The sequence below is a fragment of the Condylostylus longicornis genome, unplaced genomic scaffold (genome assembly GCF_029603195.1).
Source record: "Condylostylus longicornis isolate FDR11 unplaced genomic scaffold, ASM2960319v2 ptg000010l, whole genome shotgun sequence".
In the NCBI taxonomy this organism is placed as follows: Eukaryota; Metazoa; Arthropoda; class Insecta; order Diptera; family Dolichopodidae; genus Condylostylus; species Condylostylus longicornis.
The window spans coordinates 13632070-13654496 of record NW_026577979.1 but is presented as its reverse complement, the minus strand read 5'-3'; the positions used below and the strand labels follow the sequence as shown (position 1 = coordinate 13654496).

Here is a 22427-nt window from a genome sequence, read left to right as displayed (position 1 = left end):
ATAATTACATTGTAAGACCCCAGAACTAGAAGTTCTAATATCCGTTTGCATTATGATTTGTCCAATATCCTTTTAGTTATATTGCCTCTTATGAATTTAATAATTAAGTAGTCTTACCACTCTCAGAAAAGTCTTTAAGTGAACGACTTTTCCTTTTTTTAAAATTAACCCTTTTTCAAAATAATTATTCTAAATACTTGAAAATAAAATTAAAAACAAAAATGAAAATTTTAATAAAACATGCTTTTACTAATGTTTTTAACAGGAGTTCATTCCTTACAATAATTATTATATACACTTAATTCATATACTAAGAACATAAACAATAGAGTTTTTATGAAAAATATTTAAAAAGGGAAATAAAATTCAATTACAGAAACTTGTTAGTACTTACAACTTAACTATATGCAAGTATTCACAAGAATAATACAAAAAACACACAAGTAAAAAAAACATTTTTTTAAACGGATGCACATGTTGATTCTCATTTCAATTTAATGGCTTCCTATCGCCTTTAATAGTTCTTTATGTCTACAAGACATGTAGTATAAAAATAATTTAATCCTTTTAAGGAACTGGAAATTTCAACTTTGGATTTTAACACTATTTTTTCTATAATATTAACAAAATAATTTCTTTGAACAAAGTCATTGCATAAATAAAAATTATAAAGATAATTGCATTTTAAATTAAGTAATTAGATCATGCGGATATATTTAATTTATGTACAAAAGCTCATAGTACTCGTAATGGGTTTTGTAACCTTCTCACATACATCATTGAATATTATTAGAATTTCAAGGAATACATATTATACCATCTTATATTTCAAATAATCCTAAACAAAAAACTCAACTTTAGATGATCCGAAATACATTTAAATTTAAATGCCGCTATAAAATGTTAATACTTAAATTTTATATGGATGTATATGCTGTATATATGCAGTCAAACCTAAATCAATATAATATGTATGTATATATAAATATTTAGTTACTCCTTGTGTATTGGTAATAGGCAATGTAAAATTTATTTTATTATTTTATTTTTATAATCCAATTTAAAATTTCCATATAAAATGTATGTGTATATTAAAACAATGACCTTTAAGCAACATATTTACGTGGCCAGTACTATATTGCACATTTGTTCATATATTATGTAAAAGGTGTTCAGCAAGGCGAATATTTAAATTAACTCTACAGGGAGTATTCATATTATAAAAGTTGCATATGTTGCAATGCTTGACAGTTTTGTTACTTTGCCTTGAATGTTACGTAACTTTAAAAACTAAATCTTAACAAGGATGCCAATTCTAATAAAAATACGATATTAAAAATAAGATGGTAGAAAATAAAGAATTACTCAATTCTATTTTGATTTGCTTATAACAATTATTATGTTCTAGCTAATGTGGTAAATTTGTCTTTTAAAAACTTAATTAAAAAATAATAAACTCTAAATGGATTTTAAAACAGCATCTGAGTCGATTTTGAAAGAATAAAGATCTTAGTATCTCCACGTTTTGTAGCCATAATCAATGATACAACATCGCAGCATCTAATCATTGATGCAACGTTGATATGACAAATCAGCCACTTATCTAAAATTAATTTCTTAAGAAAATTAAACCTTAACTTATTTTGTTGATTCTAAAATATTTTCCATGAAAATTGTCTCATATATATGTATATATATAAAAAAGGTAAATAATCATAAAAAATTTTCTTACTCACACATAATATGAAAAACTTAGAAGGCAATAATCTCCCTCACTGTATTTAATATGGTGGGAAAAAAACAAACAACATTAAAGCATGAAAATGAATGTAAACACTAATTGGTAATTTTCGATGAGTCATAATAGTGATCAATTGTAATACCCACATTGTTATAATAAGGTTTATTTAAAAAAATTGCAACATAACGGTATGATTGAAATTTATTTCTCTTATTCTCTTACTTTCAATTAGTTTTCTATTCAAGTATAAAAGAAAAAGCAAAATATTAAAATATAATTTGTAGTTTTCAACACATACTGCACAAAACACCTATTATTTGTGTCAAATCACCAAAGAAAATACATGCACACATACATATCCCGTAATATTTGCTATATTTATTTGGCAATCTGGAAAATTTATTTTATATATGAAATATGTATAATACGGCATATAAAGGATTTAAAAAATCCTTTATGCATGCTTATCATTCGAAGCTATAGAAAAGTCTTTGAAATCAATGAAATGCTATTGCATTAGAAATGTAGAGAATTTGAAAATTAATGAAACATTGGTTCAGATTCGATTGCCTGAAGTTTCTTTATGTTGTTCTACGTTCGAAGAAGTAATTCAGGAACTTTTTGCGTCTTGAGAATTTACCTTTGGTTGAAATTATTTTTGGTTTGGGCTTTCTAATTCGTCAAAGATTTATCCTAGTTGAGGACATCTTAGTTTTGACGTCTTACGACAGCTACTAATCGCCGGTGACGGGGAATGCAAAAACAGTTAACTCTAGAGAAATAATGCTTTTATTAAAAACATCAAGTGACGCATTATAAATCTTTTGAAGACATGCTGAAAATGAATATGAAATTAGTATTGTTTTTCGGTTTTGAACTGGAAAAGAATAAATTTTCCAAAATCTAAGTGCATTTCTGAAATTTCTTTTATTTATTTTGATTATCCTGATGAGGCTGAAAAGTTAATCACTTTAATTGAAACACCTTGCACTTTTTTGTAAAAAAAAAAAATGGATAAACCAACAAAGAAAAAACCACTTAAATTACAATTTTCTCGTAAAAAAGAATAGTCCTAACCCTTTTTACGTTTCATGTTTGTTATTGGTAAAAAAAAACCAAACCAAACCTTATTATGCCAGTTTTTTGCCAATTTCCTTTTTTTTTGTTATTCTTTCTTTAGTGTAACATTTTACGAGTGTTTTGTTACTAGAATTTTGTAAGAGTAAGCAAACAGAAAATAACTAAACAAAAATAAAAATTTAAGAACAACAAAAGCAACGACAACAACAACAACTGTACTTCAATTCCAATTACACTTGTTTTTACAGGTCATACCTTCTTAAAATCAATAAAACATGTAAATGGGAGAGGAAATAAAAAGCAAACAGAAAAAAAAATAAAAATAGGAGAGAGGTGAGATAAAAGCGACTTTATATTTGTTACAAGAACGTGCATAAAAGCTACCGGGGTTTTTTCTTGTTGTGATTTTCTTTACTTTTTATTTTTTCTTTTCATATTACATGTCCTTTTTTTTTCATTTTCAACATGTCGTATGTGCTCTGTATTGTATGTTAATATGTACTTTTCATATACATATTGTGTATCTGTATATGTGCTCTTATACATCAAATATGTGTTTCTTTTGCTTGGATTGTAAATTTTTATTTTATTATTTTATGGTCTACTCCAATGCAAACAGTTGAAAAAAAATGAGAATTGGGTACAAAACTTTAGCTCTCCAGCCTTCAATATTTTTTTTTTTCTTTTTTTTTTATTTCATTTCTGAATTTCTCTTTTTTTTTATTTTATGCAAGCATTTAAGTGCTCAACGATCCTTGTATACCTTTTTGCACGTACATACACATATACACGTATTACATAATGTCTTCTTTTAAAATGTTATCCCAGAAATTCTAATTTTAAGAATAATATTATTTTTTTTAAGCTCATGTTTCACATGACCACATTAAATTGATTCCAATTAATTAGTGTCCATAAAATTTTATTTACATTAAAGGATTCTTATTAACTTTAATATAGATGTACATTAATTGTATATGTTTGTAAATTTTAAATTGAATAACGTTCCAATTTTGAAAATATAGAAAAATAGAAATATTGTTTAAATTTTCATACTGTAAGGGTATTGTAATTGAATTCATTCAAAATTAATTCAATCATTTAAGAAACTGAATAAATAAACTGCGTAAAATCTATTAAATAAATTTAAATTAATTTTAGTACAATGTTGAAGTTTTAAATTAAAATTGTGTTGCCTACGAATGTCGTTACAGTGAAAATTTATCAATTTTATTAGGAATTGACTAAAATTTTAAACGACAACAAGAAAAAATTGTTAAAATAATTGTGTTGTATAACAGCATTGAGGTTCAATTCTAATTTTGTTGAGCTTAGATTTTAGTTGATATTCGAACTTGAAAGGATCTACACCATTTGAAAAAAAAAAATTAAGTTAAAACGAGAATATTTTTTGGAAACAATCTTTACATTTCATTTTTTTTTTGTTTTAATTTTTTTTTTTTTATTCTACAATTGTGTCGAAAAGTAAGTTATAGTTAAAGAATTATGAACTAAATAATGTTTTCGTTACAACGCAAAACAAATTGACTTAAATATTTTAATGTGTTTATTAATTAGTCCCATGCTAAAAAAACTGCGGTAACTCCTCTGGGACATGTAAAATTTTCAACGAAATTCAATTAGAATTTCCAATACTATTAATTTGATAAATTAGGAATTCGCTATGTCAGTTAGGGGTTCAGATATTATCATATATAGATATTGTACTAAATTTATAGTTCTTCTTATTATTGAAAATTCTTGTCTTGTAATCATTATTGTTTATTATGATATTAGTTGTCATTATTGGAAATTATGAAGTGTATGTTACATAATGTGTGGCAGTTTCGCGTTATTTTTCATTCATTAGCATAGCTTTAAAGTTGCTGAGAATTAATAAAACTTTCCGTTATTAAATTATAAATTGTATTTGAATTTGATCTATAATTAAATGTGGAATTGTCAAATATGAAACTTTAAACTGGTCACCTAACAAAAATAATTCACTAAGAAATAATTTCAATGAGTAAAACATTTTTTCTTCCAATTGGACGCTAATTAATTTAGTATATTTTTACAATATCTAATTTTTAAAAACATTTTGTTTGTATGTTAAGTTATATATTTATGTGCATTCATACATACATTTTACAGTTAGGAATGCGGAATTTCATTATTTTTCCTTTTTTTTATTTTGTATTCATTTATTCCCTTTTTTTTAAATATGTGCACATTAAAATATTCATTTTATACATATACATTTATATGTACTACTATTATACTTACAATATAAGTACATACAAACATTTTATATAAAATTTTTCTTTTAATCTTCTCATCTATTTAAAAATCTTATTCGCAAAAAAATAAAATAAATTTTTAATTTTACAACCTTTCTTCTTTTTTTCTTTTTATTTAGGCCAACACTCTATTTTGTGAGACAACAAGAAGCAGAAGAAGAAGAAGAAAAAAAAAGAAAGTTGATTAAAGTAAGCAACCAGTATTTTTATATAAAAAAAAGGACTTCAGAAATTGCTGCTTAAAAGCTGTGCACAAAGAACCGCAATATAAATATAACTGTAATATAATATAAAAGGATACACATTTAGGCGTTTGTATGTGAAGAATCTAGATAAGAAACTGAAATTTTTATTGCATTATAAAACAGTTTAAAAGTGCATCAGGATAGCAAATTTTCTTCCAATTTTTCGTAAATAAGAAGAAAATTCAAAATTTTATTCTCTTTCATCATATATTTTCATACTTTTTCTCAATATTTTCTACAAAAAGACGAACATAAAAAACGAAAAAACAATTTAAAAATGCATCCATCATTCTTTTTTTTATTAAAGACGGACTGAAATAAAAAATAACCAGCAATCATTTACGTGTTCATTTTTTTAATTTTATTCCTTTTCTTCTCCCTATTTTTTGTTTTTTTATTTCGTTTGCTATTTTACGTTGGGGTTCAACATTAAAATAATAATAGACAAAAACAGGAATAAAAAGAGCTACAAAAGATAATTGAAATTTTATATTTAAAAAAAAAAACGAATCCAATACACAACAAAGTAAAAAAGACATCAATGACGCTTACATGTCGTCTAGGATAACATTATTTTGTAATTTCACTTATTTTGCTACTCATTAACAATTACCATTCATTATAAAAACTCTTCATTCTAAAAATCACTTCATTAACAATTTTAATTAAGAATCCCCCTGTATACAACAAAATATTAAAAATTTATAATAAGTAAATCAAATAATAATAAAAATTATAACAGAAAAAGGAAAAATTTATAACAAATTCAACAAAAAAAAAAATAAAAATTTAGTGTAGACGTTAAGAATTTTATGATTCAACAGGATATTTACATTTAATTGAATGCTGAGTATTGATAATAATAATAATAACTGATTGTATATACACATAAACACATATATTATATGTGTATATTAATTTCTATAATATTCATATATATGTACATATGTATGTATAAACAAAGTATAATATTTGCTCAATTTGAATAATAATAACAATTATAATAAAAATAATATTCGATGTAAATATTACAATTTATTTTTATTTGATTTCCACTACGGACTTTACCATACTACACACTCCCTTCCCGCCTTCTCCGATCATTACCCAATCTATCGTCGAAAGGGAGAAAAAAGAACGGAACGTTGAAAAATAAAATTAAATCAGAAATATACATATATAAAAGGAGAGAAAAATAAATAAAAAAAAATAAATTAAATTAAATTAATATACATATACATTTATACATATAATACATATATAACAATTTAAAAAAGAGGACTTTATAACAAGTAAATATAAATAAGAAAAATAAAAATAAAATTAAAAAAAAAAACGAAATAGTTCGAAATGAATGAATACGCGGAATATAACGACCAATATAGAGTGCCTGTGATAGCCAAGCTACTTCATGCATTACCCCATTACAATATTACATTTCATAAAATCAATAACACATTTAGGCCAACAGATGAAGTTTATTTGGAGGTGAGTTTCAATTTATATTTTCTTTTATTTTCATTTTTCTCTTTTTAATTTCATTACTGATATTTTGATGATAGCTACTTGATTTGTAAATATTTTGTCAATTAATTTTAAATATGCTCATATTTATAAAATATTAAAATATTCTTATAGAAATAAAATTGAAAATAATTATTTACAGCAATAAATTATACGAAAATTTTCTATGTTTAAATTTTTTAATAATCGAATCGAACATTAAAACAAAAGAAAAATCAGAGTAGAATCATCCTTAATATTATTTCTTTGATCAAGGTACTCATTTAAAAATCAAACCTATAAGTTTGGGAAAATTTTGCTTAAGTTTTTTTTTGCATATATTTGGGGGTTATATTTTTGTTGAATTAGAAAATCAAATATTTAATATAAAAAATTGATTTTGTTAATTTTTTTAAGTTAATTTTATGTTTTTTATAAGCAAGTGGGTCATTTCTAAGAAATATTGCATGTGAATTCTTTTCTATAAGCAAAAAAAATGTTCCTTTTTTTAAAAGGATATAATTAACAATTTATAATTAAAATACTTAAGTAAGGTACAAGCTGAATTTTTTCTTAAAGTTTTTTTTTATAATTTCATATCTTATTTTCTATAGAATTAATTGGTTTAAATTTCATTAATTCTGACAACGAAATTTTAGTAATACCGTATCGTTATACTTCCTACAACGAGCACGTAAAATTTGAACAATGTATTAATACGGTATCAATATAATTTCGAAGTTAGAGAAAATGTTATTAAACATTATTTAGACACAATTGACATACTGTTTACATAAATAAATGTTGAAAAATTTAAACTATTAATAATAATTTTCATTTATATTTCATTATTATTTTAGAGTCTTGGATTACTTGGATCAGCTCCAGCAGCACTATTAATAGTATCACTTTTAGGTCTTTTATTATATTTAATGACAAGATGTTGTGATAGAAAACCTAGACCGGCACATTCAATAACAAGTTTAAAAGTTACATTAAGTGTAGTTACTGTAATGTGTTGTGCTGCTATCGGATTGGGTAAGTTATTTTTTTGTGTGAAAGTATAAATCTATATAAATTTACGTAATAAATATTTTATAAAAGTTGTAATTGAGAAATTTAATTAAATTTTTTAAATGCATGTAATTGAGAAATTTAATTAAATTTTTTAAATGCGTGACAGTAACATTTATAAAGTCGTGTATTTAATTATTTAGATTTTAACATTAAGACTAACTAACAGTAATTCAATACTGTTAGTGTTTATAATTTTGAAAAGATTTATTACTTTTGCAAATACATATAAGATGTGCTCCGAACATTAGTCAAGATTTCTAGTTCCCCAACCTTAAAAAAGAAATAAGAGACTATAGCATTTTTAAATTATTGCCTTACAACCTTCTAAGATCCCGCTTTTACTTTGTACAGCAAACATTTTCCTCTGAATAAGAACTTTGCAAAGATATTGTTTCCCACATTCAGAAAATGAAAATCAATAAGAATTCAACCTGAAATTTCAAACAAAGCGAAAAAATTATTAAGAAACAAGCTTAAGCCATAATAAAACTGAAGCTTTGCATTTTTAGCAGCTTTCATCGTCAACTTTAATTTCCTTTTATTTAACATTCCATAGAATAAATTTTGCACGTAAAAATTTCAATCTTTTTCTTAAAAACTTTTATCCCTTTTCAAAGTTTATCTGAATTTCATATTTTCCGTTTTTTGATTGAATTTAAACAAAAATTTTTATAAATTTTATTGTCTTTTTATTTCTTTTTTTTGATAGAAAAAAATTTAATTGAACCTTTTCATATATAATAGAAGGTTTTTATTACAATTTACAACATTCTTTATTCAACACGTAATTTTCATATTTCTTTCAAAAAATTTAAAATTAATTGAACTCACACATATTTGCTTATCTCCATTTACAACACATACATACATATGTACATACATATACATATGACAAATTTTAATACTTTTCAACAAAATTTTATTTGAACCTCTCTTTTTTTCTCTTAAATATCGATAATCACCTTCGCAACAAAAAAAAATTAAAAAATCATAAAAGGAAAATTGATTTTAATTAATTGATTAAGTGTTTCAAAGATCTCAATTACCTTAACCTCCTATTATATACATGCAAAATGTAATAGTTTGAACTATATTAATATTCTTTATAATATAGGGTTCATAGTTTTTCAACTATATTCCAAAATTAAATTTCCGTCCCTACAATTATTGTAGTAAGCATTAAAAACAAGATTTTAACTGTGTATATTCTAAAAAAAAACTTGCGTAAAAGAGCTGTCGAGTAATTTTATATTCGTTACACATAATGCCTAAAACTTGCGCATTCACCAAATTTGTAAATTCGCCACAACCTAAGAATATGCTTCCATTATTTTAATATAAAATCCTTCAAAGTCTTAAAAATGCTCATTATCTTACAATATCAAAATAAGAAGGTTCTTCAACAAGGAAGCAATGATTGTTATAAATATATTTAATGTGAACATACATTTTTAACATTAGTTTATACATCGTTTTTATTCCGTATATATTCATATGTACATTCCATAATCATTTGGATTAGTGAACTTACTAAATTTAATTACTTTACTACAACCATTTTGCGGAGTAAGGTAGCCATTGCTTCCATGATTATAGATTACCGATTGAAAGCACTCTGTTCTTTAAGGAATCTATATATAACTATACTCACTTATTACTGAGCACTTTCCTTCATTATATTTTAAAATATTAATTGCAAAATATAATATAATAATCAGAAATAATCCAAATTTTATCATCCATTTAACTTGATGCTTTTTCCTTGCTTGCAATATAAATCCCTTAATTGAATCTTCTCTTTCGTTTTTTAAAGAACGTTCTATTCCTCCTTTTTTAAATTATTAAATTATTTATTCTTTTATGTATACATATGTACATAAGTAGTATGTACCCATGGTATGTATGTATGTACTTTCTTTGTAAAATATTTTTTAATTAATATTTTTAAATAGATTACTTAACTGACTTTTGTTTATCATAATTTTTATCCATCACGATAAAAAGCGAATTTTCTATTTTTCTTGTCAAAATAATTTTTAACCCAAAAAAAAAAAACTTTTTCTTCCGTCTTTTTTCATTTTGTTTTTTGTTTTGTAAATTTGAGTAGGGCAATCTTTGTTTAACATTTGAATAACTAAATTAACGAAAATTAACACTAAAATATTTTGAAAATTATAATTAATTCTAATTTTAATGAAATTTAAATAAAAACATTTACTAATTTTTTTGTAATTTTGAAAAAGTGTTTTTCTATTTAAAGAAATTTAAATTTAAACGAAATATTTTCATCCGTGATTTAGCATACCAAAAAATACCAAAATTTTCAAGAAATTTTTTAAAAAAATTATAATATATTTGAAATTATATTTTAATTGTATGCAATTATATGAAATAAATTTAGCAGTATCAAAAAATTATAGCAAGCTATGACTATAGTAATACAAAATTTGGCAAATTGTTGTACTAAACCCTAATTAATTATTTTTAAAATATGCAAACGTATTTATCCTACCACTGTAGTTCTCTTTGAGAACACCTTGAAATTATATCAAAACTCTTTTGATTGAAATCATTTAATCGAGTTCAAAATTTGGCAATATTCGACCGAGTTCATAATGCTTTCGCATTTGCAATTCCTCATATTAAATTAAACACTTTCTATAATAATATCAAATTTAATCCACTATCGGCGGTATATATATACATATTTCACCTATAAATGAAAATATTTATAAATAATATTTTCATTTATTAATTTCTCAGAAACAAGAGTACAGATAATACAATAGGCACACAATTTTCAATGCTAATAAATTAACTAAATTAACGAAAATTAACACTAAAATATTTTGAAAATTATAATTAATTCTAATTTTATAATTTTGTATTAATTATTAAAGTTAGTTAATTTTTTAAAATAATTTAAGATTTCTTAATGAAAAATTAATACACGCAAAATATAGTTCAACCACTTTAGGACAAGTACTTCTATTTCTCTATAGTATACAAGTTCAGTACTGTTATTCTGAAAGTCAAATTTGTACTAAGAGTTAAGGAAATATACAAAATATGTAAAAATTGATTAAAATAAAATTTTGTTTAATCTATGTTGTAAGATTTCAACAATTAAATTGCCCGAAATCGACAGATACTAAAAAGGCTTATCAATTCAAAAGAAAATCTTTTACCGCGCCTTTAACATACATATACATGTATATATATATTTGCCATATTGTGTGTCTTCAATATTTATATATATGTGCTATATATCCCTTTTTTAATTTATGAATATTGTTTTTTTTATCAGTTATCAGTTTCCTATTTCACGATATATTTTACTTTTGTATATTGTTAATAGACTTAAATAAATATATTAAAGAAGATAACCATACTTAGGGAGCATCAAGTTTATGAGTACATACTGTATAAACAAATATATATTATATAGGTTAATATATACATGTATAAAGGTGTTTACTTGTATTTTAGACATTAATCTAGTTATTAAGATCAATTAAGCATGACCTAAGATTATTTAGGTTGAAGAAAGTTATAATAACATCTTTATACAGAAAAAGGAAAATTTTAAGTGGAAAAAGAGTAAAGAAGAATTAAAAAAATCCTTTTTTTAATTCATAAATTTTTCTATTTTTGAACGCAATTTGGGAATTCTAAAATGTTTAGCTGAAAAAGTTAAAGTGAAAATTAAATAAATATTTCCCAATATTTGTAAAAACCCTCCTAGTATACTGGGTACAATATGATCACTAATTAAATTTACATATTTTTTTTATATAAACATTAAGTTACAATAATAATATTACATTTAAATGTAAGCTATATAGTCATTAATTAAAATTACATTTATTAATTATAACAGGGTTATATGGTAATGATGATTTACATAATGGTCTGCTAGAAGTTCTACAATCAGGACGGAAAGTTGATAATATTGTAAATACAGTACGAAACCAGACTCATATACTTGAAAATACATTAACGAATCGAATCCGGCCTCAATTGGTAGAATTCGCAGATATTTTTGATCAACCTGTATCAAATGATACAGCAATGCAAACATTAATTTATTCACTTAATTATGCACAAGGAAATGTAACATTAGCGACAAATGCTGCTGGTGATATAAGACGGCCATTAATGGGAATTTCAATTACCGGTTTTCTTGCGGTAAAATAAAAAATTTCAAATTATTTCAAAATTATAATAAAAATTTTAATCAATTACAGAAAGGTGATCAATATGAACTGATTCGTTGGCCTGGAACAGTTGCTGTTTTAGCATTACTTTTAGTTCTTTGTGCGGTTCTTTTAGTTGGCGTTGCTAGACACTCACGATGTGCTCTAATATTATTTAGTGTATGTGGTCTTTTAGCTGTTACCGGATCCTGGTTAATGTCTGGTTTATACTTATCCACATCTGTTGCTGTTGGAGATTTATGCATTAATCCTTCAGCTTTTCTAGCATCAACATCACCAAAAGCTTTACCAATAAATGTACTACTTCATTATACTCAATGTGAACCAGGTCACACAAATCCATTTACACAAAGACTTCGCGAATCCCAAAATGCAATCAATAACGCCCGCATTGCAATGCTAATGGTGTCAAAAATATCCTTAAGTCTTTTTAAATCAGCAGGATTGCAACCGAAATTAGGTGCCGTTGTTGCAGATTTAAATAACAGTGAAAGATTATTAACACAGCTTACAGCATTAGTCGATTGTAAAGCTGTTCATCACAATTATTTGAATGCTGCACGTGGTTTATGTGAGGGTGGTTTATTAGGATTAGTTCTAATGTTGATTGCTAGTTTTATTGCTGCCATTTTATTGACAATTATGGTGTGGGTTGATTCACACACTTGGATATATATTCGAAAAAGAACTGATTATGCTCAAGTCGAAGAGCCATCTTATATATCTAACCCAGCCCCCCAAAATCATCAGCAAATGAATGCACGAACGTTACCAAGAAATCACAATGGGTATAAAATTTACTACAGTTATTGTGTCCTTAAAATTTTAATATATACTCCTTTTATTCCAGACACTTTAGTCCACCAGTTATAAGTGGAGCACATACATTACAGCACCCATCAAAAAGGCAGCAAATGGACATGATGGGACACGGACATATACATCCAGCACAACAACAAGCTATGAGAAATATGGGAACCCATACATTAGGCAGGTTACCATCTCATAATCATAGCCCCAATCACCTTCCAGGTTACTATCCGATTTTTACATTTACATATATTTTTTAATATATGTAATACGTACACCTCTGCTTTCTATAACACATAATATTAATCATTTACCCATTAAATAAAACATAAAAGAAAGTGTTTTAACCTCGGAAATTATTTTTAGGCCCAAATAATGGAAAATATGCCACTCTAAGTAAACAATGCAAAACACTGGAAGCAAATGATTTTTACTGAAAATCACCAGCCTGTAGCGAAGCTCTGACATCACAAGGAGGTGGTAGACCTCCTCAACCAATATATTGTCACCATGCACATCATCAACAGCACGCTCAATATCATCTTCAACAACAGCAACAATTATATGCTCAACATTATAATAATGCAAATAATCAATCAATTTATCAACAAATACCAGCCATGACAGCACCCCCACAATCATCATCAATACCAACATCAATAGGACCACCAAATCATTATCCCCCAAGTGGTCCACCATATTCAAATTCATCATCAACTGGTATATACGTTTCATCAACAATGAAAAGACAACAACAGCAACCACAAAGTATATACCAACAGCAGCAACAATTAAAAGCAGCAATATCACCAGAGACTGCTATACCTAGTTCAAATGCAGTTGATAGCGCTATGTTTGAACGAGACAAACAAATTTATAGATGTTCAACATTAAGGCAAGGTGGAAAATTTGATCCAAAATATAAACCATCAATATTAAATTGTCCACTGCCAGAAATACCAAAAGATGCAGATCCACCGAATTCTAAAAAAGAAAATTCGTCTAATGAACATAGTACTGCCAATAATTATTCAAAGTAAGTACAAATATATCCAAAAAAAGAAGATTTTTTTTGTGCTTGTAAGTCCTTTTTTACTTCTGCATTTTGACCTTCATGTTATTAACAACAACATAATAAATTCTTAAATGTATTAGTTATCTTTCAACAAAATTTTTGAAAACAAATTAATATTTAAAAATAGATGGAAAGCAAATAATAAATTCTGAAAAAGGTTTCGATCTATAAATAGACTGTATTAACCACATGACTAGATTGTACAAAAAAGAAAATGATTGAAAAATCTGTAAAACATATGTGAGTTTCTTAAAAATACTTGGGTGGTATCTCCTTGATTACATTACTTTGTTTACAAATAAATATAAATTGCGTTTTTTGAAATATCTACATACATAATGTATACGAAAGTATTCATATATGTGTACAAAAATAAATTTTTCGGAGAATTTTTCAATTTCAAAGTTAATTTAAAGTGAAACCTTTCAAAAATTATAGGTTCAAAAATAAATTATAATATTCAATTTAACATTTTTAAGATTCAATATGAAAAATATTTTATAAATTTAAGTATATCCAACCAACTGTTCTAGTTGTTCGGTATTTCGAAAGCACACAATAATTTTTTAAATAATCCTTGCTCATACAGGAGTTCGAATGAGCGGCGGAATAGGCGAGATTAGTCGGTACCATAACGAGCCTGAGTGGCCAATGAGTACCCTTCGGGCGTCGCGTTAACCTAACCTAACCTTGCTAGTACATGTATAAATTTTGGAAAGAGCTTGCTTGCGTTTAGGCAAAAGTTGTCCTAGTACAAAATAATATTTCTATAGTGTGTGTTCTTAATTTTTAACATGAATGGAATGTATTGCATTTTAAAAAAACTTTTAGTGAAATACTAAAACATTTTAAACGCATGCTCTTCACCTCTTATCCTAATATGCACTAAATTCTCCATTATCGAATTTTTAATTTAATAAGCATATAATTCAAATATGTTTTTAAATTAAAAATTTTAGTAACATAAAAAGTGAAATATGTGTTTCACAAAATTTCCCTCTAATATTACTTATACATTCATATTCATATAAACATATAATATTTAAAATATTTAACAGAAATAATTAAATTCGTGGACTGTTACATACATATGATTTTTATGTTAAAATCACTAAAAAATTTTTTTCATATGAATATATTTTTAGGACTTTAAATAGACCGTCAATGAAATTACCGCCACCAGGCAAAGCAATACCACCACCTAAAATAGATGCAAATGTATCATCACCTCCATTAAAAGATAAATCAAATGTAAATGGAAATCAATTGATAAATAATAATCAAATACCAACGCATACAAATCAATCATCAACAACAACAGTAGCAGCAACAACAAATTTAACAATGCAACATAATCAAAATAACACAATGAAATTAAAAGATAATAATATTAATAGTAATAGTGCTGGTGGTACTGGTAATTCAAATAATGATGATGATGATGATGATGAAAGATTACCAACACCACCACCACCTATAACCGATTTAAATGAATTAACAACAACACAATTAAAACCAACAAACAATAATAACAATGCTGCCAAAAATGCTACAGTTCCTAGTTCTGGTAGTGCTGGCCAAATTGGAACTTCTATTAATCCAAATGATGATTCAAATTATGCTGTGACTGAACTTTAGAATGCAAAACAGAAAATTAAATTTAAAATTAATAATAACATATTTTAATTAAATTTAATTGAAACGAATGAAAATGTGCTGAAATATTAAAAAATTTAAAATTAAAATTGTTAATTTATTTTTTTTTTTCATTTTTGTTTTTTGTTATACTTATATTCAATCTGTTTTTTTTTTTAATTAAAAATAAATTATAATTAAGAAATATTAAATTAAAATAAATAAGAACAATTTAATTTAAATTGTAAAAAATAATTTATTAAATAAAAAAATAAATTCAAATGTAAAAAAAACGCTGAATTTCGTGTGACAATTAAAAAATTATATTGAGCAAAATTTTACAATTTTTTATCAATTAATCGCTACAGGCTGCGCAAATTAACACAAAAAAAATAAACTCAATAAAATATAATTAATAAAAAAAAAAAAAACAAATCAATGAAATTAATATTAATTTTATAAAATTTCGATTTAATTAAATCAAAAAGAAAAAATTTATATAAATATATTAAATTGAATAAAATTTGTAAATTATTATCATTAAAGAATTTAAACAAAATGAAAAATATTAAAACGTATATTTTTTTTTTGTTTAAATTACTAAATATTGTAAATTTTTATATACTTAAATAATATTATTGTATTTTTAAGCTTTAGTTAAAAAAATTTATTTTTAATTATTATAAATAATTATATACATATAAAATTATATATTAAATATAATAGCAGAATATCTTTGAATAATAACATATTGCAAAATTAAAATATGTTTAACTTACATTATAGTTGCTTTTTAATTTGTGATTGCGTTACATAATTCGATATACGTAAGATTATGATTGGCAATTCTAAATTAAATTTTTAATGTTAAAAATTAAAATTCTTAATGTTTATTTTCAATCAATACAATCTTACACAATTATAAATATTGATTATTATTAAACATTTACTTTTTTTAAATATACCAAATTTAAAATTTTAAGGCAGGTAAATATGAGAGCATTTGTATTTTTGAAATTAAAATTTTAAAATACATAATTGATTATGCAAATGAACATGAATTTTTCTATTATCGTTTCATTTCGAAAATTACGTTCACACATAATACTGTAAAATTTTTTTTTACCATTTGAACTGAGTTATTATTATACTAACATAAAATTTTTCAAATTAAACTCAAAATATATGCACAGTATTCATATTTTCACAGTTAGATCATGTGAACTGCTTTGATTTTATATAGAGTAGTTCAAAATGTATTGCCGATTTATCACGTTATCTGCTAACAGTATTCATCACGTTATTGTTTAACAGTATCGCATTTATGAAAATGTCTTATATATAATATATTTTATTGCCATTATAATTCATACCGTATTTTGTAACGAAATTATAAGATTTATCCGATTCTTATACTTTTTAAAAAAAAAAACTTTTATTACTCAAAATCAAAATGCAAATAATAAAAAAAATTATTTGTTATATAATACGGAATATATTTAGATATAAAATAGTAAAAAATCAATTAAATGAGATATTATAATAAAATTTTGAGAAATGAAATTAATGGACCCGTCTGAATATAAAGACATTCAAAAAGTAATAACAATAATAATAACAATAATAATAATAATAATAATAATAATAATAATAATAATAATAATAATAATAATAATAATAATAATAATAATAATAATAATAATAATAATAATAATAATAATAAAGAAATAAATTAAAAATTATAATGATGATTAAAAAATGATTAAGAAATATTTTTTTTCATTAAAATACGAAATGAAAATTTAAATGAAATAAAGAGCTTATCATTATTTGCTACAATTTTTTTTACAGAATGTTAAACCAAAAATGTAATAGACCCAGTACAGCATTATTATGTAGTATAAATTATAAAATTTTTAATATTAAAATGTAAGAAACAGTATTAAAAATCAATTTACATAACGAAAAATGTTCGAAAAATAGTAGAAAAATTTTTAAAGAAGAAAGCAAAAGAAAAAAAATTTTATGAAAATTAAATATTTCATTTTATTATAAAAAAAGCGAAATTAATGACAAATTTTTGTAAAAAAAAATAAATACATATGTATGTATACTATCAGTTAGTGAAAGAATTTTAATAACAATTTTTTTTTATTTCTCATTTTTATACTTGATGAAATTTTTATTTTATTGATTCTAAAATGCAATATAAAAGAAAATATAATTAAAATAATTTTTATAATTAAATTAAATAATTTTAATTTTTTTTCAAGATAATTAAAAAACAATTCTTTAAATTATAGGCCTCTTCATAAACGCAGTATATCACTATTTTTTTCATAAATTACTAAAATCTCTCAATGTAGGGAAATTAGAATGAGTAGCGCAATTAAATTTAAATCATATGAATTGTCTAATGTGGTTAAAAATATGTTGCAGTTATAGCTTTGCAGTATTGCGTTTATGAATATTTTCTTTTTGTTTTCAAATAATAATATAAACCTGTAATATCCTGTTCCGCAAATTAGTTATTCTGTTATTTCCAAATTAAAATTATTTGTGAAATTTAAAATTCTATAAATACCTAATGAGAACCTCAATTGTCCTGAATAATGCCACATCAAAAAATTTTCAATGACAATTTTATTTTATTAAAATATTAAGAGCAAAATTACCATTTTTCATTAATTTAAATTTAATTTTATTTTTTTATTAAATAATTCAAAGCATAGATAAACTGATAGTATAGCTGATATAGAATAATGGAGCAATAATAACGGTTAGTGTATTACCATATTTTTATCTATATAAAAAACAAGTAACAATAAAAAAAATATTGTTTAAAAAAAAAATTTAAAAAACCATATAAATAATTTTAGATTGAAATGAATTTAATAAAAAATTTAAAAATGATAGCATATTTTATAGTAAAACATTATGATCATCGAAATTAAAGTATAAAATATCTCGCAAACAAACCAAGAAACAACACCCAAATATAGTTTATACTATATACAATCTTATAATATTGACTGATTTACAAACAAACAAAAAAAAATTTTCTATTTGTTCTATATATGTATTATAAAAACTTTTATTAATTCTATACAAAATTACCACACAATTATGATTAAAATATAATTATTCTAAAAATACTCATTTAAATTATTATATAGATAAATTAATTATTCATTCCAAAAGAACACGAAAAATTCAAAACCAAATTTAAATTTATTATACTATATAACGTATTTAATTGCAAAAATTAATATTTAGAAATTTTTATACAAAACATTAATAAGTATAGTATTAATGAACTCTGAATTGCATTTCAAATTATTTCTATACAACACACATATACAAGTATATTTATATTTATACATAATATCACATGCTGTATTAATTATGTCTTAACAAAATGCATCTTGGATTTAAAATATTTTATTAACCAATTAGCTGCCAATTTTTTTTTTTTAAATAATTTTTTTTTATTTTTTAAATAAATTCAAAAGAAAAAAAAAGATTTGTCTATTAACTAATTTTAAAAAAATTTTTGATGGTTTTTGATCTCCATTTTAAGACTATGGCAGGTAATAGGTTAACACTTTTTTTTACATACGAAGTTTACATAAAACCATTCAAAATATAAGAAACACTTTCAAAGACTTTGACTTTATATTATAAAACCAAAAAAATATAGGCTCAATTTTTTATAAACACTAAATGTATATCTATATATCAGAATAATTTAACAAGAAGAAAAACAAAAGAAAAAAAACACATTTTTAAAATTTATTTTTATTCTCGAAACAAACAAACAAACAAAAAAGAATATACAGAATTTACCGAAAATTTATAAAAATCGAAATAGAAGAAACAATAATCTAGAAATTAGAGATCAATAAAATTATGTATTATACAGTATAAAATTATAAACGTGCCATATACAAGTTATAAATGTATATAATATAAAATTTCATCCACATATATACATATATAAATATATATGTAGTTATATATAGACGTAGATTTAGATGAAAGTTGAAAAGCAAAACTTTTGTAATTAGAAACGTTTAAAAAAAAACAAAGTTCTTACAATTCATATTTTATTCTACATAGACTTCTTTAATTGCATTTCAGAAATTAATTTACTAAATTTTTTATGTATTGCATTAAAAGAAATTTATTTACTATTTATTTTTTTTCGGCCTTTGACTTTAATTGCTAATACAAGTAAATTAATTAATTTAAAAAAATTAAGGGAATGAAGTCAATTACGATTCAATAACTATAATATTTTTTATTATTTTATTACCTTATACTGCAAGAATACTATATCAAATTTTGAAAAGAAAGTAAAATCAATAAATCTAATCATATTCAATATGTTAACGTTTGATATTGTATTTTTTAATTTTGAAAGATCACGTCAAAAATTTTTTTTAAAATTATGAGAATGGAAAGGTCAGTTGGCGAAAATAATTTGAAAATGAAACGCTAATATTATGTATGCAGTAATATGAAAACTACTATTGAAACTTCAAGTATCAAACGCCTGACAATTATTTTAATTGCAAAAATATTATAGCCATCTATTTCAGCAAAAAAATTTAAATGAATAAAATATTTTGCGTGTTCATTACGTGTTTCACAGGTTACACCACCTTAAAACAATTGTTAAATAAGAAAGTATAGTAAACATTAAAAAAAGCAACCCTTCAAATAAGCAGAAATTTAATAGGCCATAATAAATATTTCATTAATTATTGCGAAATTACTATAAGAAGTGCAGTTAAATCCTAATGAACTGTTCTGATTTTAGAGAGTAGTCAAAAATATATTGCATATCCCATTATGTTTGCAATATTGCAATATTGCCTTTTCAATCGATTGCTTTGCAGAAATGCGTTTATAAAAATCTGTTATTTTTTTCGCATAGCATATACAAAATATCATATTACAAAATTTAAATTTACTTCAAAATTTAATTATATTTAATTCCGTAAATTATAAATTTTTTAAAATTCTTTATCGCTTTACAAAAATAAATAAATTGAAATGCAATTAAAAAATAAAACGTATTTAAAATTTAACAAAATAATTCACAAAACGTCTACACCAAAAAGTAAAAAAAAGAAAAAATAGTAAGATTATAAGCATGAAAACAAAAAAAAAAATAATGTATTTAAATTTAGAAATAAAAGTAAAGAAAACAATATATAAAATATATTTTTAAAATGAATTGAGAGATAAACATTTATAAACATATTTAAACTATAATAAAAATAAAACAAAATATTATTATATAACTATAAAATTCAAAAATATCGACCTAGACTCAAATTTAACAACTAATTGAAGAAATATGAAACAATTAAAAGGTAAAAATAAATGAAAAATTGTAAAATATATTTATAAATAATAATATGTATGTATTTAATAATTTAGTTATAAAAAATTTATTACAATGTATAGATTTATAAAAATTATATTATTATAAATTAATTACAATATTGTAAAGTTATGTGTTGTAAAAAGTTATTACTATATATAAAATAATAATATGATTAAATCAAATTAAAAAATAATTAAAAAAAAATTAAAAAGAAAAGAAAGAAAAAAAAATTAAAAACGTAAATTAAAAAGTTGTGTGAAATAAGTTTTTCTTATAATTATTTTGTTATTTACTCACTTGGATTATCAACTAAAATTTGTTACAACTATCTATTTGTGTGTGTGCAAACCACATACTCGTATTGTGAATATTTTTCAGGTAACACTCAAAACTAAGTACATATATAAACGGAAAAAATTTAAAATAAGCGTGCATTAATTATAGAAATTTTAAAATAAAAAATATCAATTTTTATGATATTTCTAATAGAAATTAATGCTATTAATGAAATTACACTTTTTAAATATTTAATAAAACTTTATGAAGCAATGCAAATATACAAGTAATTTTCGAAAAAATCGAAAGTATTTCATTTACAGTAGCGTTACTTTGATATACAGTCGAACACGCTTCTATTCGGGCAGCATTTTTTATGCATGTATCCGTATCCTATTTGATTAGAAAAATTACATGTGGTAAAAAAAATGCAATCCGTATAAAGACTTTTGTTTATATACGTACTCAGCTGAAATGGCAACTTTATAAACATCAAATGTTAAAAAATAACGCAGTAAAATATAAACTAATCGATTAAAACTATCATTATATATTATACATTTCGATATATATGTACATTTGCAATAATTTTGCAAAATGCTTAAGCTTAGTATAAAGTAAACAAACCATAAAATGAATAATACATATTAAAAAACTCAATTATTTTTCTATGATTTTTCTTTACAGATTCTTTTTTTCAAATTTATTAATTTAAGAACAAAATATACATTTTGTTTTTCACACAACTTTAAATAAAAAGTATTTAAATTTAAGTATTATTATATATAAAAGAAAATAAAGATTTAACTTAAAAAAAATTATAAATTTATTATATTTATATTAAACTATTAAATTTATATTAAAAAAAAATAAAAAAACAATTAATAACAAATTCGGATCCTTATTTTTTTCCTATGTTTTAAAACGATGTATCCTGATTTTTATATTTATATTAGCTATAGTTTATCGTTGCTAGAAAAGAAAAACAAAAAGCAAAAATAATTATTAATTATAACAAAAATTTTTTGCTTAACTAATTTGCATTAAAAAAAAATCGTCTAAAAATTAGATTT

General features: G+C 23.1%; 2 protein-coding genes across 6 annotated transcripts in view; both read left to right on the top strand.

The window, feature by feature from the left end:
* Positions 1-13571, top strand: part of LOC129618703 (protein tweety-like) — a 32405-nt gene extending 18834 nt beyond the window's left edge. Inside the window, exons 2-8 of one of the 5 annotated variants that reach the window (XM_055533638.1) lie at positions 5241-5436; positions 6644-6854; positions 7730-7907; positions 11827-12134; positions 12194-12951; positions 13014-13195; positions 13340-13571. In XM_055533638.1, coding sequence (XP_055389613.1) covers positions 6717-6854; positions 7730-7907; positions 11827-12134; positions 12194-12951; positions 13014-13195; positions 13340-13410 — 1635 coding nt within the window. In that variant the 5' untranslated portion in view covers positions 5241-5436; positions 6644-6716 and the 3' untranslated portion in view covers positions 13411-13571. Of the gene's footprint in view, positions 1-5240; positions 6855-7729; positions 7908-11826; positions 12135-12193; positions 12952-13013; positions 13196-13339 lie in introns of all 5 variants that reach the window. The other 4 variants (XM_055533637.1, XM_055533635.1, XM_055533636.1 and 1 more) reach the window with 4 other exon arrangements.
* On the top strand, positions 13428-16029 carry LOC129618704 (protein tweety-like). The gene is made up of 2 exons (XM_055533640.1): positions 13428-14009; positions 15194-16029. Exons 1-2 carry the CDS (start codon positions 13594-13596, stop codon positions 15684-15686), a joined length of 909 nt encoding a protein of 302 aa, XP_055389615.1. The 5' UTR covers positions 13428-13593; the 3' UTR covers positions 15687-16029.
* Positions 16030-22427: the final 6398 nt, after the last annotated feature.